This window comes from Gopherus evgoodei, chromosome 5 (assembly GCF_007399415.2).
Source record: "Gopherus evgoodei ecotype Sinaloan lineage chromosome 5, rGopEvg1_v1.p, whole genome shotgun sequence".
Classification (NCBI taxonomy): domain Eukaryota; kingdom Metazoa; phylum Chordata; order Testudines; family Testudinidae; genus Gopherus; species Gopherus evgoodei.
In genome coordinates, this window is record NC_044326.1 from 57,637,840 (window position 1) to 57,657,659 (window position 19,820).

Below are 19,820 nucleotides of genomic sequence, written 5' to 3' on the forward strand. Positions count from 1 at the left end.
TGATAACTATTTGTGAAACATTTGTCTTGAAACATTTCAAATAAACTTGTTCTTACTGAAGACTACAGGTCAAATCTTGGGATTTACTTTTATGTATGTGAAAGGCCAAGGAGTAGTGTAAAAGCTGTGGTTTGTCTGCATTAGGTGGGGCAGCAGCAGGGGCTTACGTCCCTGTAATCTCAGTGGTAGGTCTCTACCAATCCTGCTTTGGAAAATGGGTGGATTCATGCACTGTGCAAATGGATTGGGTCAAAACCCCCCATTGGAGGTACCACTTGGATATATCTGCTTCTTATCCCTATGGCTACCATTGTGGCTACCTGGCCACTTGGGGATATAGATTCTAGCCCTCAGCTCAACAACTGTTTTGTGTACAGCAAAATCCTTTTATTTATTCATTTGAATTTTAAAAGCATAACATAAAAGCATATTTATCTGGGGCTGTCTGTGTGCTCCCTTTCCAGAGGTTGGCCCCCAAACCACAAGAAACTTGAACTTTAGGAGCTACCACATTTTTGATTAACCCAAGCACAGAAAAGAATATTTGTTAACCTTAAGGGACGCAACTTTTTTCACATTGGCAAACATTTTTAATTGCTCAGTTAATTTTATTGACATGTTTAGGCCAAGTGTAAGCAAAAGAAACGTCACCTTAGAAGGAAAACTTTTGAGACTATTACAGAGACAAAATAAGGGTGTAGAATATCATATTTCTTATAACTTAAATTTATCTTGGTTGTAATGTACTCAGCTCTATACTTTTTTTCCTGTTTTAAGAGTCTTAAAAACAAGATGTAAAAAAATAAAACCATTTGCTTTCCGCCATTTAAAAAAAAAATCAACATTTCTAGTAACATGTAAGATAAAGACTTGCCTGTCCTAACCTATTGTGTTGTCTTCTTTCTCTTTCTTTTTGGTTTCATTCTGAAATGTGGTACTTCACTTCACCATTTTTGCTGTATGTCAGCGCCTTCAACTCTATGGATATCATTCTTCTACTAACAGTGTATGTACTCTAAATATTTTCTGTGTATATCGTTTTCACCAGTGAGATGGAATCATTTGTTATAACAATTGGCTCTTTATCAAGTAAATGAATTTTACTAATATAAGGTCTTATTCAGTCAAAAGTATACTCTGTCTTCAGAGCCATAGAAGGCTGCAGATGCTTGCTACAGGCATAGAGTGACAGGCTGGCCCATCCAGAGGAGAAATGGATGCCTCTGGATAGGTAAAAAGGAGAAAAAGAGCTGGTCTGTATTAAGGAGTTGTAGACCTACTCTGGGTGGGGTGGTGAACCCATGTATATAAAGTCCCCCAACAAAAATTAGTAATAAAAATTCTGTCCCCTTTCATTAGACATAACAGTAGAGCCTTCAGTAATAACCATATTCCTAGGTTTCAGTCAGTTTCCCAGCATCTTATCCTAATAGGGCATAGGGGAAGAGAAGGTCTCAACCATTTTTTTCTTGCACTGTTTGAAGTAGTTTTGTTTTATTTTATGAACAGAGTAGGACGAGAACAGGGACTGTTGTAGAGAGCCCAAGATGAGGACAGACTTTATTACACTTGATAACTCTTTGGGCAGAGAGTGGAAGCAATTTTCAGATTGATGAACTCTGTCCTTTGACCTTGGCTGAATGCCCTTTCAGAGTAGAGCAGATTTAGACTCCTTTAAAAGGTCCTCCCTGGCTGCCTAGCATAAAAAAGCCAGGGAAGAACCCAAGCCTCAATCTTCATGGTTATATGGGGAGGAATTCATTCTTTTGAACCAAATTAGCATGATAATTAGGCTGGATGGAGTTTGTGACTGCATTTATAGAAAAGAGGCTAGGATTTGAAGTTGTGTATATATAGTTCTGTTTCCCATGACTTTTGTAGCTGTGCAGCATTAACAAGAATAAAAAATGGTAAGAACTTTTTTATCCCTGAACTGAACATATGCAGTGCCATTTTTACATAATACTGTTTCTGATCATGCCTACATTTTAACTCTGTCACTTTGTCTTTCATACAATTGTGCCCAGGTAAGGCAGCACAGACATGTAAAATACATACCTGTTCAATAAGATGATAGTAAGTCAAAAAGTATGCACTATAGTTTTGACATGAAGTCTATTGAAGCCTTTCTGTTGACTTTAGTGTGCTTTGGATCATGCCCTATGTCAGCGTGAAAGACTTAATGCTTCATATCTCTATATTTCCTTCCCTTTATAGTTTAACAAAACTTACCTTTAAGCATTTCTACATTTATAATAATGTTCTGGCTCTAGTAAAAAAAAATCTATTTTTATACTCACATTTAGAAAAATAAGCACAGTGGAGGTTTTAAATTGTTTTAAATAAAAGAAATGGATGGTACTAATGGTGAATTACATCTATTAGCATGCTATTGAAAGTGGACCTGGAACTGGAATAATGAACACTTTTATATTTCTATCATTGAAAGGCCAGACTATGTTGTCCTGAGCACTCTTAGCTTCCACTGAAATCTGGGGCAATTGAGTGTACTCAGAACTTCATAGTATCAAGCTCTGAAGGCTACATCTTACATAAAATGTATCTATAAATGGGTCTGAGTAATTTGGTTATTTCTGTCTTTTCATACGACACATGATATTTCTCTGGAGCTAAGCTGGTGCATGCTGTGAATGTGTATTAAGTCTAGTACAGCATGAGTTGCATGTGGGTTTTGATTAGCTGAATGCAATCTTATTATTGATGATTATTACAAAAGTAACATATAGAAAAATAAAATGTGCATGCTTCAGAAATACTAGCTTCATCAATAATAATCAGTTTTTGTCAGATAAATAAAGTACATCACCAGTAAGACAGGTAATTCAATGAATAATTATCTAACAGTATGTGTATCTAAATAAAGGATGAGGCTGTCAAAAGTATATGTAACTTCTTGAGGCAGTGATTTATGCTGAAATTTTTTTTGACTTATTTGGTATATTTTGTCAATATTTTATGGTTTAAGAAGAAATATTTGTGCCTAACTTTTTAGTTAATTTTTTTAAAAAAATATGAAGTTTCATTGACTAAAATATACATAATCAACATGGTGCATCAGCAGTTAGATCGAAACCGGTTTATCTCTATTTAGCTAAAGAGCTTCATAACATGACGTTAAATGTGAACTGAAAAGGTTAGGCATACTAACTGTATTCAGTTTTTATCTTTTGTTCAGACTTTTAATGAATGTTAGCTACAAAATATATTATAATGCACCTAACCTTATACTGGTCAGAATAGTATACAGTTGTTACTTGCAGCATATTAAAAACTGTAGAAAATTAATTTTGGTTTGTAGAGGTCCAGTATATTGTATTTAGTATTGGGTGACTCTCTTATGGATCTTTCTGAAAGCTCCCCAGAATGAGATTCCATACTTTAGATGAGAGAATTATTCCAGTCATGTGATAGACTACAGTAACTCCTCACTTAAAGTCGTCCTGGTTAACGTTGTTTCATTGTTACGTTGCTGATCAATTAGAGAACATGCTCGTTCAAAGTTGCTCGTTGCTCCCTTATAATGTTGTTTGGCAGTCGCCTGCTTTGTCCATTGCTTGCAGGAAGAGCAGCCCATTGGAGCTAGTTGGTGGGGGCTTGGAACCGGGGTGGACTGGCAGCCCCCAATCAGCTCCCCTAAGTACCAGCAGACTATCAATTTCTGGGCAGTTCAGCTCACCATCCCCCCACTGCCATGTGCTGTTCCTGCCCTCTGCCTTGGAGCTGCTCCCAGAAGCCACCTGCTTGCTGTGCAGAGGGGAGGAAAGAGGGGTGCTAATGTCTGGGTGTCCCCCTCCCCTGCTCCTGTCCTCCTCCACCTTATCTCCGCAGGATGGTGGGAGCTTGCTGGCAGCAGCTGCAGTCTCAACTTGCTGATCTACCTTAAAAGGCAATGTACTTAGAGTGGCGTCAGCATACTTAAAGGGGCAATGCAAGTCTCTCACACACATGGTGCATGCCTCAGTCTCTCTCTGCCATGCTGTCTCCCCTCCCTCCATTTGTGCTGTCTTGTAGAGTGTAAGGCTACATTAACAACATGTTAATGCTTGAGGGCTCAGCTGAGTGCTAGTTCATCATTTAGCAGGAAGGCATTCTCTGGGAAATATCCCACCCTCTGACTTCACCACCTCAACCACAATCATCACTGCTGTGTACAGTATTAAATTGTCTAAAATTTATACTGTATATATGTGCGCATATATATAAAATATAGTCTCTTGTCTGACAAAAAAAATTTCCCTGCAACTTAGCCCCCCCCATTTACATTAATTCTTATGGGGAAATTGGATTTGCTTAACATCATTTTGCTTAAAGTAGCATTTTTCAGGAATATAACTACAATGTTAAGCAAGGAGTTACTGTATCTTCAGACCTATGATATGTAAGACTTTGGTAATTATAGAGATTGTATGGCATGGGAACAGTATATTTATCTTTTTAATATATGGTCCAAATCAACAAAAGGGTTAATGTTCTATTGGCTAAAAATCTCTTGTCATATAATATAATTTTAGGTGTTTGTTTTCTCATACAGTATATAAATAAGTGCCAGATTTAAGTAAGCTTACTTTAAAAAGGAGTTAAAAATTATTTGACAAAATTTAAGTTTGTAATGACTCTCTGCCTTGACTTTATTAGAAAGCACAAAATGAATATCTTGTTCATTTTTGTCTTATACTTGTTTATAAAATCTTTGTAATTTTCAGAGAAATTAAACAATATTCAAGGTTGGCATCTCAACTAATTTAAGTCTTTGTCTTGCATGCCACTACATGCAAAAGTAAAATACCTTATTCCTAAGCATATAATTAAAGATATTTCTCTTCAGGCAAAAATATTGTGAACTACAATAAGCAGAAATACTTCACCCAAGAGAGCTCTCTGAATTTTTTTCTCTGTTCTTTTTCAGTAAGATGACACATTAGCTCGGTGTCAAAACATTGTTATTGCTCTTTACTATTAAGAGAAAGTATATTTCAGAATACATTTCTGATTTTTGATTCATCTTCAGGCAAATAATAATTAAATGACAGCCCTATGAGCATGTCTTCAGTCATGTAACCTTATTTTACTACTGGCTAGATTGGGAAAGTGAGTGCCGTGGAAGCTGCATATGTTAGCTGAGAAAATATTGTGCTAACAGAGTATTGAGAGTAATATTTCAAGAGAGATTTTTCCTAAAATATAAATTGTAAGGTCTCCTTTCTAAATTTTAAACTGTTTAAATTTCCTTAGTACATATGACGTTGAATGTGTGGAAAATAAAAAAAAAAAACCCTGCAGAATACTCCTCACAACATCTATGTGGCTTTATAGATATGCTAAAAATCCTAAAAAGAATCCCAGTGGATTCTGCGAAGTGTACAGTATGGGCAGACTATTCTGTAGTTTATGACAGTGTAAGACCTTTAATAGCAACAATTTATGCTGATTTTAAAAAACAAAAGTAAGGATTTTTTTTCCACTTGTAATTGGAAGATTGAATTCAGTTCCCAGTCTTTGTCTCTTCTGCCAGACTGACAGGAGTTGGGAGCACCAAAGGTAGGGAATCAGGCCTAGACTAATGGGGGAAAGGGCACGGGAGAAAGTGCAACAGAACATTCAACAGTGATAACAGTAACCAAGTTAGAAGAAGCCTTGACTGCCTCCAAGATCACCTTATCTAGTTCTCCTTAGCCAGAAAGATGGAAGCTGTCATGTTGGACCTCTAAGGGTGGTTGTAAAGTGCAGAAGAGGGCAAAATGTAAGAGGTGTAAGTGTCTCAGGCCTCTGAAATAGTTGCAGAGAACCTCCATGGCAAAAAGATATGGCTTACAGTTCTTTCAAACAGAGCACATGGTAAATTTGATCACTTGACACCCACAATCAGGGTTTCTTGCTGTATATCCTGCAACTAGAACTTGGTCTCAGTGGACTTGATTCCAATTTTCCTTAACACTACGAGGATTGATCTTTTGTTGAAATTAAATTTTTTGTAACTATTTAGATAGTGCCATTGGTGCATGTCATGCTTTGATAAATCAGAAAACAAGCTCCCTATCACAAGCAGCCTAATCTGTTTATATATTAATATGTTGACAAAATTATGAAATTACTAATAATACAAGCTTGCCAATACATTTTCATTTTTACATATACTCCAGAATGTTTCTGTTTATAGTAGGACTATCAAATGATTAAAAAAATTATCGCAAATAATCGTGAGATTAAAAAAAATAGTCTCAATTAATCACAGTTTAATTGCACTGCTAAACAACAATAGAATACCAATTTAAATTTATTATAAATATTTGTGGATGTTTTTCTACATTTTCAAATATATTGATTTCAGTTACAACACAGAATACAAAGTGTACAGTGCTCACTTTATATTACTATTTTTAATTACAGATATTTACACTGTAAAAAATATTTTTAAAAGCACAATCTACAAGTCAAAGCGTGAAGATGTTTAGCATATCTGGCATGTAAATGCCTTGCAACGCCAGCTACAACAGTGCCCTGCACATGCCTGTTCTCACTTTCAGATGATATTGTAAATAAGAAGCTGGTAGCATTATTTCGTGTAAATGTAAACAACTTGTTTGTCTTAGTCATTGGCTGAACAAGAAATAGGACTGAGTGGACTTCCAGGCAATAAATCTTTACATTATTTTCTTTATGAGTGCAGTTATGTGAAAAAGTAATTCTACATTTGTAAGTTGCACTTTCACTATAAAGAGATTGCATTACAGTGCTTGTATGAGGTGAATTGAAAAATACTTTTTAAAATCATTTATAATGTACAAATATTTGCATTAAAAATAATATAAAGTGAGCATGGTACATTAGGTATTCTGTGTTGTAATTGGAATCAATATATTTGAAATGTAGAAAAACATAAAAAAATATTTATAATACATTTAAATTGGTATTTTATTATTGTTTAGCAGTGCAATTAAAACTCTGATTAATTGCGACTATTTTTTTAATCTAGGTAATTTGTTTTGCATTAATCGCTTAAGTTTTGTAAAGCCCACATTATGACTAATAAGGAAATAGATATTGATACTATTACCCTTTTGAAAATGCCTCGGGTTTACAAGGAGTGCGATATAATACTTTTCTTTGTGCAGGAGAAAAAACCCAAAGGTAAACTCGTGCTGTTTTCTTCTTTTTGAAGATTAGTTAGAAAAGATTTTAAAGTGTATAAGCTGTTGTTCTTTATGATTGTTGTGTGGTTTTCAAACAGTTGTGCTTCTTGAAACTTCTACAGGTACTTAAGACAGATGGAAAGGACCTTGTCCCCAGAAGCTATTGGGATACATTGAGACGTAGCACAAGCCAAGCTCTCTTTTCGGACCTTGCAGAGGTATAATAAAACCTCTGTCTGGTCCATGAACAAATTGCCGTTTTATTTATTTCCTTTTCTATTTTAGTGTTTTCCCCATTGTTGTGGATCTTATTTCCTTTCTTTTTAAAATAGTTCTTTTAAAAACAGTGTTTATGGAAAGTTGTCATAAGAAATTAATGTGGCTGAATACAGTGGCATTACTTGAAGTTGTCATTTCTAGTCAGCTAGCATTCTCTTTTGCAAGATTTGGAAGATCAAGTCCTATCACTATAGCCTTGATGTTAGGATATTTATCTAATACTAATTTTAAAAAACTCTGATTTCTACATAACTGAAGTTAGGAACTCTTTTTCATTTAGGGCTTGATCCTGTGAGGTGATGACTTTAATGAGAGTAGAGAGCACTCAGCATCTCTCATGAGGTATCTAAGACTTTGCAGGTTCAGGCCTTTAACTTGCTTTAAAACATAGATTAGCCAAGTTTATTTTACAGAAGGTCATGGTCAGCAATATTATGTATGCCTTTGCTAAAGATTCTTTTTAATTTATTGTATTGAAAAGAGTGATGTTTCAGGCAGTTAAAACAATTTAATACATTAATCTCAGTCTTTAGCTATTGCATGATCATTGTGAATGACTAGCAATATCTCTATTCCATCAAAAATGAATGTATGCAGGTATCTAAATTATAATAAAAATAAAAAGCTTATTTCATTATCTATTCATTCAAAAAGTTGAATAAAAAGAATGTGTATATGTCTTTGTATTGATAATTTAAAAGAGTGGCTAAAGGCCAGATTCTCCAAACTGGCATTTCTGTGCCCAGCTACAGTGTAAAGGAGGTTGCTGTACATTGGGTCAGGCTGGTCATGGCCCCAAGCATTGGCCACCTGTAGCAGCTCCCCAGTAACACCTCTATCTCAAGCCATGCAAATCACAACAGGGACAGTAATGAGGGAATCAGAGAAGCTGCTTTACCAGTCTTATGTCAGCTGAGGATTCTCCCATATTGAGGGTATCTCCAGTCAGCTGGATTAGCTTGAAGTATGGCAAAGCTGGAGACAGATTGTCTTTACACCTGTTGGGCTTACATGAGCAAAATTAACACTTAGATGTACAATATTTTAAGATTACTATTCTTTAGAAGCCTTTTTAGTGTGAACCTGTCCAGTAGGCAGTTAGGCACGTCATTAAAGGTGCATTACACTGACATCTGTAGACTGCAATCATTAAAACTTACCAGCATCTAGTTTTGGCATTTGTTCAATTCTTCCATGAACATTTTCATAAACCCTCTCAGCTAACATGCAAATCACTGAATACAAATTGAATATCCGTTAGCTTCTCAGAGTATTTCCCACTACTCATTAGAATTGCATCTGTCTTGCTTGTTTCAAGCTTGAGCTTGCTAGCTTTCGTCCATATCCTTATCTCTCACAGACTCTCTTAACATCTGGATGATATCATGGACTTTTGTGCTGAAAAAGTGACATAAAGTGAGGTGACATAGGAGTCTGCGCTGTCTTACAACTTCTTCGAGTGTTAGTATAGACTGAAAAGGACGCTAGAAAAGATTTGTTCAGACTCCACAAAAGAGGTCTCTTCAGGAAGAGAAGTTGCCCATCCTGACTCTCTGGTATCTTTCTGAGAGGAATAAGTGAAGCTATGTAGTTCTACAGCCCACTCCCAATAGGTCAGTGGAGTTGAATGCTGCTGAGCTCAGCTTGTGGATTCATTCTGAGTGGATACTGGAAATTACTGAAGTTGCTAGAGCATTTGAAAAATATAGTACTGTGGAGAGATGTCTTTATCAACATAGAATATAACATACGTATTTTGTACTCGCTGTAGAAGACTCCCATTGACATCAGTGATTTTGGATCATAGAATCATAGAAGATTAGGGTTGGAAGAGACCTCAGGAGGTCATCTAGTCCAACCCCAACTCAAAGCAGGACCAACACCAACTAAATCATCCCAGCCAGGGCTTTGTGAAGCTGGGCCTTAAAAACCTCCAAGGATAGAGATTTCGCCACCTACCTTGGTAACCCATTCCAGTGCTTCACCACTCTCCTAGTGAAAAAGTTTTTCCTAATACCCAACCTAGACTTCCCCCACTGCAACTTGAGACCATTGCTGCTTGTTCTGTCATCTGATACCACTGAGAACAGCCTAGCTCCATCCTCTTTGGAAACCTCCTTCAGGTAGTTGAAGGTTGCTGTCAAATCCCCCCTCACTCATCTCTTCTGCAGACTCAATAAGCCCAGTTCCCTCAGCCTCTCCTCATAAGTTATGTGCCCCAGCCCCCTGATCATTTTTGTTGCCCTCCGCTGGACTCTCTCCAATTTATCCACATCCTTTCTGTAGTTGGAGGGGAGACCCACAAAACTGGACACAATACTTCAGATGTGGCCTCACGAGTGCTGAATAGAGGGGAATAATCACTTCCCTGGATCTACTGGCAATGCTCATACTAATGCAGCCCAATATGCTGTTAGTCTTCTTGGCAACAAGGAGGTGGTGAAGGCTCTTGCTGGGGGTGCGGGTTCTGGAGTGGGGCCAGAAAATAGTTCAGGGTGTGGGAGGAGGTTTCGGGCTGGGGCAGGGGGTTAGGCTGCAGGGGTTGTGAGGGTTCTGGCTGGAGATGCAGGCTCTGGGGTGGGGCTGGAGATGAGGAATTTGGGATGTAGGAGGGTGCTCCGGGCTGTGACTGAGGGGTTCCCAGGGGCAGGAGAGGGGCAGGGGTGCAGGCTTGGGTGGCGCTTACCTCAAGCAGATCCCGGAAACAGCAGCATGTCCCACTCCTACGCGGAGGTGCGGCCAGGCGGCTCTGCATGCTGCTCCATCCTCAGGCGCCGCCCCTGCAACTCTCATTGGCTGCAGTTCCTGGCTAGTGGGAGCTGCGGGGGTGGCGTCTGCAGACAGGGCAGCACGCGGAGCCCTGTGGCTGCCCCTAAACATAGGAACTAGAGGGGGGACATGCCGCTGCTTCTGGGAGTCACGGCACGCGTGCATGGAGCGGCCCCTGACCCTGCTCCCCAGCTGGAGCGTGGGAGTGGGACAAGCCCCAGGTCCCACTCCCCAGCAGGAGTCGAGGGCCACATTAAATCGACTGGTGGGCTTGTTGTGGCCAACAGGCTGTAGTTTGCCCACCCTCAATCTAGATCATTAATGAAGATGTTAAACAAAACCAGCCCCAGGACCAACCTTGGGGCACTCCGCTTGATACTGGCTACCAACCAGATGTTGATCTCGACGATCTAGCCAGCTTTGTATCCACCTTATAGTCCATTCATCCAATTCATACTTCATTAACTTGCTGGCAAGAATATTGTATCAAAAGCTTTGCTAAAGTCAAAATATATCACGTCCACTGCATTCCCCATATCAACAGAGCCAGTTATCTCATCATAGAAGGCCATATTTCCTTTCATTCAAGGATCTGAAGTCTCTTTACAAAGATGAATACATGTAATTATCCCCATTTTAAGGATGGGGAAGTAGAGGCACAGAGGACTAATAAGACTTTATCCATGGATTTAAAATTCATTGAAAAGCTGCAAATAGAACTCCTATTTCCTAGTTATATGCCTGATATGTGTTGTCTGTCTTTATGCTTCTGTTTATATTAGGTATCTTAGAACGAGTGTAAAATATCTCTTAACAAAGACAGATAAGTCAAACATTCTCATTGAAAAGATTTTAAATTAATTAGATCAGAATAGATTTTGATATCTTATTACTTGAAAATAAATTGTTCTTTTGTTGCTTTGTTTCCTATTATAAAACAGAATTCATTTTACTTTGAACAATAACATCAAAGGGATAAAGCCATTATTTTAGGCTCACCCCTTATGAGACTTAAGTTATATAATGCTTTTAAGACACAAAGGACATTGATATAGTTTTCAGTGACTCGAGACTCTGTAAAAGCATATTGAGGGTTTTTTATTTGTTTTCCATTCAGTGAGACTGACCAAGTAGAAATAGTAGAAAGACTTGTAGTTTGGTTTTTTTGTTTTTTAACTAATATGCTAATACTCACAGTTCTGTAGATATAGATTAATGCAACCTGAATCTAACAAGGCTATTAAAAAAATTTACAGGATGAAAAACGAACTTGCAGTCTGATATCTGTTCAGTGTGCTTGAGGGAAACTGTTTGAAAGTACTTAGAAGGTTAATTGTTTAAAAGATGTAGAAAATCAAGGTATCTCTATTTCAGTGCATTATGTCCTGTAGTGAAGGACAACAGAGTATTAAAGGACAAATAGCCAGTGATTATTGTTCTCCAGTTAATCAGTTCATTTCAGGAGTAAAGCTATCTTAATTGAAGGATATAAAATGTCTTTCTACATATTATGCCATCATATTTCTCCCTGGAGAAGAATACAGGAATAAAGAGGAGAATAGATAGAGTTTGTGAAATATAAACTTGAAAATCCTAAACAGATTTTATTAAACTACTAAAGGTATCTCTCCTATTCCTTTAGTTCTTGTATGATGAAAGGAAAGGGTTTTTTGTTGTTACTACTTGTTCTTCCTTTTTTGTTCTTCAGTATCTTCTCTTCAGTGATTCATAAGTACTACTAGTACATATGAAACATTAATTTTCATAATGAAATAGGTAAACTTTGAAAACATTCAAACTTGAATACAGTATATCATAAAGGATTTGGACAGTGTGGAGATTAAATAATTTTTGTTATCAATACGCCATGCAGCTGAGTAAATGCATTTTAATGTTATTTTGCTATTGCAGTTTGTCTCTTCATAGTGAACCAAGATTCACATATCTGAATAGTGTCAGTGATGCTGACTCATAGGTTATTCTTAGAATGTGTAGTTTTAGGGCCAGGTCTTAGCTTCAGTAGACCTACGCCAGTTTATGCCAACTGAGGATCAGCTTCTGCTGCAAAAATTTTAATAAACCAACTCTGAAATACTTGTGATTTTCCCATCCTTGCCATCCTTTGGTAAATATTTTTTTCTTTCATTGACAAATCCAATCAAACTAGGCCCTATATTCATAATTAGCAATTTTAACTCCTACATCTTTACATTCTCTTGGCATTTCCAAATCACCGTGTGCATTTTACATAAGAAAAACAGCTGTATCTCTTTCCTTGTTGATCTCTCAAGTCTTTATGTATATTTAGAACTTCTTAAATAATAGCTCCTTTGATGATTATCATATCCAACCTCTTCTTTTCTCATTCCCTCAGATAGGATAGGGCGAGCCCTTTATGTTTCCATTTAATTGTTATTGCTGATAACGTCTTTAAAAAAATGTAGTCTAGTATTTAAACTTTTTCTAAATAAGTAGCCATTGTGACATAGCATATTCACTTCCTTCCATTCATTTTATTGTTATTTATCCAGAAAATCTGACTGGTTTCCTAATCTCCATGCCTTGCTTTATTTCAGCAGATTGGTTATACCCTGCCTCTATGGCTATTATTATATACATTTCATAAAAATAAAAGGGGCATCTGGTATTTGTCTTTACTGGAATTTATCAGGGCATATATGTGCATTTCAAGGTAAGATTATTCGTACACATGATCAGCATTCCTGTTTCTAAGCATAGTGCTATTTAACATTTTACACTTTCAAAATCTTGTTCAGACATTTGGCCCAGTGCTGCTCCCGAAGAAGTCAATAGCAACATTCTCACAAATTACTACTCTGAACAGCCTTTACTGGGGATGTGTTATTTCTAAGAATAGATATCTTTTGAGGACACTTGTTTCTGGAGAAAGGAAATTTAGTTATCTGAAGATTTTCTCTGGAGATTTTCATTAAGTCCTGTATCAAGTCCAATAAATTGGAATAGAACTAAAGCAATACCACTCAAGATGTGTGGCCTGATTGCTTCATTTAAGGGTTGTTCCTAAATTTCTTATAAATCACTTAACTTCTTCAGAGGGTGACCGAGGTTTCAAAAAAACCTCTTATGCCCTGATCCTGGAAGCTGTGTTCTGCCGGCAGATCTCATACAGAGCCCCAGTGATTTCAAGGAAACACTGCCCATATTGAATACGTTGAAGGATCAGGGCCTCATTCTACTGATTCGTTATATCCAGTTCTTAAAATACTCTTTCATTATAACAAGAGGGTCTTTATGAAAGAGAAAAATGAACACACACATACACAGGTAAATGCAACAAATACTAGTTATATAAAAAATGTGGAATGATACATAATCTCTGTATTCTAATGAGGGTTCTCTCTTATAATATCAATGACATGTCAATGAGTAATATGAGTGGTAATACTAGTTGTCTTCACTATTCCCTCATTCCTATGACTCACAAGATGACTCTTTTTTTATATCATGAGGCAATTATGACCATATATATCATTTGCATATTATAAAGTTGCTGTCTGCTATTGAGACCTCACACCATGGGCTATTCTTGCTCCCAGTGGCTCCAGTACAAAGTACACCATTAGAGAGGGTTTGAAAACACACACTCATAGCAATGTTTTATTTTCATGTAATTGCAGAATTGCATCTATGGAAAGTGCAGCTTGGGAAAACTAATTAGAGATATATATGTGTAAAAATACATGGTCCTATCTTACTTTCTAGTCCATTTTTCCCTAAAGTTTCTGGTTTTATTTTTCATGCCTTTTTCCTCATGATATTTTCCACTAACACATTGGGGTTTTTTTGGTGTGATCTTGTACTAATTGCAATTAACAAGTGAATGTTTTATATGGAAAGTGTATGATAACTAAAATAACATCACTGATTTGAATACTATAGTTACCTTTCTAACATTATAAACATAGGATGCATGAATTCATATCTTAAGTATTTGCTGCATAATGCATTTCTCTTTTTTCCCCTCTAAATATTGACTATAAAATGATTTATTTGATAAAGCTTTTGTAAAACAATTAAAGCCTTAACTAATTGTCTTATTCTAATGGTTTTTAAGCGTGCCGATGACATCTCAAGTTTGCTATCTGATACCACACTGCTTGTGCATTTTTTTGGCAAGAAGGGAAAGGCTGAGCTAAACTTTGATGATTTTTATAGGTGAGCTTTGATTTTATACTTTCTGTATAAACAATGCCCTCCATATCTGTTAGTAAATAATTATATACATAATATATCTAGTTAAAGAAGATAATTCTTTATAAGCATCTTTTTTTATCAGACATTTCTTTAGCTTTATCTTTTCTGCTGAAAAGATTTAAAACAAGGATGAAGAAAGTTTTAAGACAATACGCAGAATTCAAAATTTGTTAAGTTGTTTTGGTTTGGTTTTAATAAAGGCCAAATAAACATTCCCCTATTATCATCAGATTTTGTAAGCTAATCAATTAGAGAAGGTCATTAGCTACATATGTTGACTCAGAGAAATGCTGTGCTATAGAAAGTAGTTTTTGTGGTCCAGTAGATGGTATTCTTGCCCCTCCCTAGTACGGAATTAATGCCCACTCCTGTGTCATTGTGTATTTGGCTGTACTGGGCTGCAGGAGATGCAGCCCTTAAATTGTGTTTTTTGTCTTCTTCCCATCTTACTGCTTGTTACATTTTTTGTTTAGATTGTAACCTCTTTGGGTCAGAGATTTGTCTTCACATCTATCTCTTCTGCTATGGTCATACAGTGGTTATAATTTAAAAGTAAAAAATTGCCAAAAGATACCACACAGGTTTTCACAGATTCCATTGCCTGCTCCCTTATGACCTCTCACAAACTAGGGAATCCAACCATCTGGATATCTGGATATTTTAAGCTTCCCTGGATCTTAGCAGACTGAAGCACTGTTGCTTCCCTTGGTGTCTCTGGTACATTTCCTGAACATTGACTCTGTCGGTTATCCCTTGATGGAAACCCTCAGTCCACCTGCCTAGGCCCTCAGGTCCAGCACTGACCCCCAAGATACTCCAGTAGCTTAAACACATGGCATAGACACTGATTCCATGCATGCTCCAGGGCTCAAGCACCCACCAAAAAAAAAAAAAAAAGAGGGGTGCTCAGCACCCACAAGTTACCAGTAGGTGGCAAGAGCACGTATACGGCGCACAGTGAAACCAGAAGGCACCCTCTGGCAAAAACAAAAGTCAGCGCCTGTGCCTGAGACACTTGGTCTCCAGAATCGCACCATGGGGGTGAGCCTTCAGGGTTACAGGTTAATTCTTTCTGATTATGTAGTAAATATAGCGTATAACAACAGACAGGCAGACTCTGAGCAAGTTCTAACACATTAATGTTCTTTATTTAATTAGACAAGAAATACACAGATCCGTACAAGAAATAATAAATCTTACACTCATTTCCCCTCACTCTAGCTCACTCTTTCTTAGGGGGAACATCTATGTTCAGAGAAGCAAGGTCCCCACTCTTCCTGCCTTAACGGTTCCTTACAGCAGCTTAGCACATCTTTAAGATGGTGAAAAATGGCCAGAGAGAGAGAGCAAATAGATTAAGTCTCGCCAGTTATAACTTGCCAGTCCTTCTGTCAGGTGACTCCTGAATTAGCCTACACAGGTGATCCAAGACCCTTACCGGGTGACTTCATTGTTAGGTGACCTTTTCTCTGATAAATGATTTCTCCTGGTAGGGATCCAGTTTTTCTCTGGAGCAATTAAATTTCAGTGGCTGGCCATCCAGATTTAACAGCCTTCTGTTGTCAACCCTGTACCACTACCTTGTTGGAATTTCAGTCCAACATGGAGGTAGCAGGACAACAATGAAAAACCTCATATTCCAAATGGAGCCTGTAGTTTGGTAAAGATACATTCTCAGAGTTTACAATTTCAGAGAGAATCTGTACAGACAGATTCTCCAAATTGTTACAACAGGTACCATAATTATTACCTATTACGAGTGTAGGTGAAAACTGATTCTAGTGGCACTTAAAAGAACATTACTAAGTATAGCTGTGCCACAGAAAAATTGCACCATTGATCAAACTAAGAAAAAATATGTTTCTACCAGATTCAAACAAGTAGAAAGTTTGGCTTCTGCTTCTACACCAGTACTACCAGTGCTTACTTTTTATGTGCTTACCTACCTAAAAATGAGTTTTATGAGGTTTAATTACTGAGTTTATGAAGTGCTTTGAGATCTCTGGATGAAAGGAGTTGTAAAAATGCAAAGTACTTTTTGTACTATTTGTGCTTTAGATTTATGGATAACCTACAAACCGAAGTTCTAGAAATAGAATTCCTTTCTTATTCTAACGGGATGAACACCATCAGTGAGGAAGACTTTGCTCATATTCTTTTGAGATATACAAATGTGGAAAATACATCAAGTTACCTGGAAAATGTACATTGCAGGATCCCTGAAGAAAAGGTAGGTGCTCAGATACTACAGTGATGCACAGCAGATAAAACCCGAAAATCCTAAGGATGAATCCTAGTGACATTGAAGTCAATGGGAGTTTTGTCAGACTTCAGTGGCACCAGGATTTCACCTTAAGTATCTTTGATCATCTACTTTGCATCTTCAGTTTTACAAAATCCACACTGAATGACACAGGATTTAATTTGTAAAATGTGTAACGTTAAATAATAAGGAACCATGTCAGGGGAATTATCCAGTAATTATTTTTGAGGTGTTTAAAGACACTGGCTTAAGACTATATTAAATCTTCAGTTTAAACAACAATATGCTAGTGCTGTAAGGAAATGAAATTTCCTGATATTGAGGCGTTTCAGCTTTAGTGAAAAATCAAATTTTTTCTGAATTTTTCTCTTTGCTGCCACCTGAATATCACCTTTTCAAAAACAATATTGACACTCTTTATCTAGTTCTAGAATAGTCTTAATAGTGGGTCATTTGTAGATAGCCATTGATGAGTGAGTGTTTCTTATCAGTGGCTGAAGAGATATATTCAAAGAATTTGTGAACTAAGAACAATAAAGAACTTTAGGTAGTTAATCCTTCATTATTTAGCAGCAAATGTGTTCTCAGTAGTGTATCTGAGCAATAGAAAAATCTAGTGGTAGCTGAATGCATCAGTGCAAATCAATAGAGCTTGTGTTACAAGTACCCCTTAGAGCATGGGATGTTTTGGATATATTTCTTCTACTTGTGTTTATAGAAGGATCAGGATAATATGTCCTTGCAAACAGACTGACTTTGTTTAAAATGGCTACACATTTTGATAGTATTGACAGTTCCGCTTGTGGAACTAAAAGCACTAAGTATGCTTTGGCAATTACCTTAATTTGTTAGTCTGAACCATTAAAATATCATAAAATAGCTAGGACATTTAAAAAATTAAAATTAAAACAAAATTCTAAATGTAATGCTGGAGTTATATTTATAACAGGTGCCTTAAGTAAGCATGTAAAAATGAGTGGTTTGAGCATTGGCCTGCTAAACCCAGGGTTGTGAGTTCAATCCTTGAGAGAGCCATTTAGGGATCTGGGGCAAAAATCTGTCTCGGGATTGGTCCTGCTTTGAGCACGAGGGTGGACTAGATGATCTCCTGAGGTCCCTTCCCAACCCTGGTATTCTGTGAATGTTGTTATAGTTTATGTGAGACACAGCAATTGTTTTGGGTGAGATGTCACAACCCTTACTCAGCTATACAAGGAAGTAAGGTTACTCATCTGTTACTCCTCCCAATCTCACTCTTATTCCCTGGGGTGGAAAGGATGAGGAGCCCTTGCTCTGCACACTCACCCACTTGCCTGCCAGAGTAGCTGACTTGGTACATGGCACAGGAGGAACAATCTGCTTCATAAAAAGGGATGAAGAATTTCACTCACTCCCCAGATCAAGGGGAAGCAGAGAAGAAATTGTTACTTTCCAAGAAACAGTTTATTCTCTGGTCTGCTCCTAGGGCAATGCAACGTCTCACTGCCCCTTACTCAGGGTACAAACTAGTCCTCTGAGGTCCCAGATCTAAATATGAGCCAAAAAGTGCATATGGCTTTAACTATTTGAAAGCCTTTGCAATGCCATGTAAATGGTTTTTGCTTCAGTATGTTATGGATTTTTTTGCTGTGTGGCAGCCAGATGTATTTTGTTGTTGAAATCAAACCTTATGTATATGGGAGAAGGCTTGTTTGGAAAAACAGAAGTTTGTTGTTAAAATTCTTTATTTTTAATAGCCACAATAATATATATAACACATAGGTAGTGGAAAATAATGGCACACAATCATGGATATAGAGATAAACATGTATATAACTGTCTAAGGTGACAGTTTAATTTAAAAGAAAAGATTTGTATTTGTATTGATTTATACATAAGAAATACTCATTGAAGTTCAGTATCTCACTTCTCCATGTCACTGGTTTGGTGGCAAAAGTCTTCAACTTAGTAGTCTCCCTCCTTTCTCTTAGCTGTGCTCTGTAACAGAACCATCAGCCAGGGAAACTACCTTGTCAGCTCACATGTCCCTGATATGTTTTCTTTGCTGAGTAGTAAGCTTTGTCATCTAAATGAGAGCTTACGTACGTGTTAGTTTTAGAGATTCCATGTCCCTTCATATAATTCCCATAATTCTAAATGCAGTATGCTATTCTACATCTCAGTTTTCTACAGTTACATACTAGTGATTCTAAAAATATACACTCGCAACTGTAGCTAAAGTAACTCCTTAGAATAGGGCTTACAGATACTCTGCAGACTTTTGAAAATGGAACTTGGGTGTCTAAGTCATTAGGTCCTTTTAAAAATATTAACCTTTATGACTGATTATAATGCAAAAATAAGACATATTAGGTCTTCACTATTGCAAAAACAGAATGTTTGATTATTATTAAATTCTCCAACAGTAAAGCAAAACTAAGAACTCAGTTTTCAAAGAAATGGCTCTAGACTGTTATGCTACTATATTCACAATTGGCACGGTTAGTCTTTTTGTGACTTTCTATATGCAGAAGACCATAAAACAATGTGATGATCATTTGGCTGACTACACTTATGTTGACACATTTGGCTGGCATGCTGCCCGCTTACAAGATGTTTTACTTTTGCTAACTAGGTGCCAAATACTGATTCATTTAGACTGGCTGTTTTAATTACACTACAAATAGCAGCGCTTAAAGGAAGTTTGGCTTTTTAACTGCCACATTCATGTCACAATCCACTTTGTTGTGCTAAAAATATAATGTGCCTAGTGAAATGAATACATTTACTTTCACTTTTACCTGGAAACTAAATAGGAACCTGGGAAATCCATTTAGATCATTTCACATGTCAAAATATATGCAGAATTAGATTATTACTCTTTTATAGATGTTCAGTTTTACAAATAAATTATTTTAGGAACAGAAAAAGACATCCAACTCTGTATGTCCAGGACCGCTCCCTTTTTTAGTTTAATTTAATTCTTTCCTTTCTCTCTCTCTCTTTCTCCTTCCCCAGCTTTAAGGTGAGCTGTTGTAGCAAATGTTGTGGGCCTGCTCTTGAGAGATACTGAGCATCTGGAACTGCAGTTGATTTCAGTGAAAGTTGTATTGTGCAGAGATCACACTATTTATTTTTATTGG

The 19,820-nt window shown here is 37.0% G+C and overlaps 1 protein-coding gene across 5 annotated transcripts in view; it reads left to right on the forward strand.

The window, feature by feature from the left end:
• MICU3 (mitochondrial calcium uptake family member 3) overlaps positions 1-19,820 on the forward strand; it is a 114,644-nt gene that overhangs the window by 63,477 nt on the left and 31,347 nt on the right. For 4 of the 5 annotated variants that reach the window (XM_030565632.1, XM_030565634.1, XM_030565633.1 and 1 more), the window contains 4 exons: positions 968-1,006; positions 7,274-7,369; positions 14,296-14,396; positions 16,494-16,665. In XM_030565632.1, coding sequence (XP_030421492.1) covers positions 968-1,006; positions 7,274-7,369; positions 14,296-14,396; positions 16,494-16,665 — 408 coding nt within the window. The remainder of the gene's footprint in view (positions 1-967; positions 1,007-7,273; positions 7,370-14,295; positions 14,397-16,493; positions 16,666-19,820) is intronic. The other variant, XM_030565636.1, reaches the window with a different exon arrangement.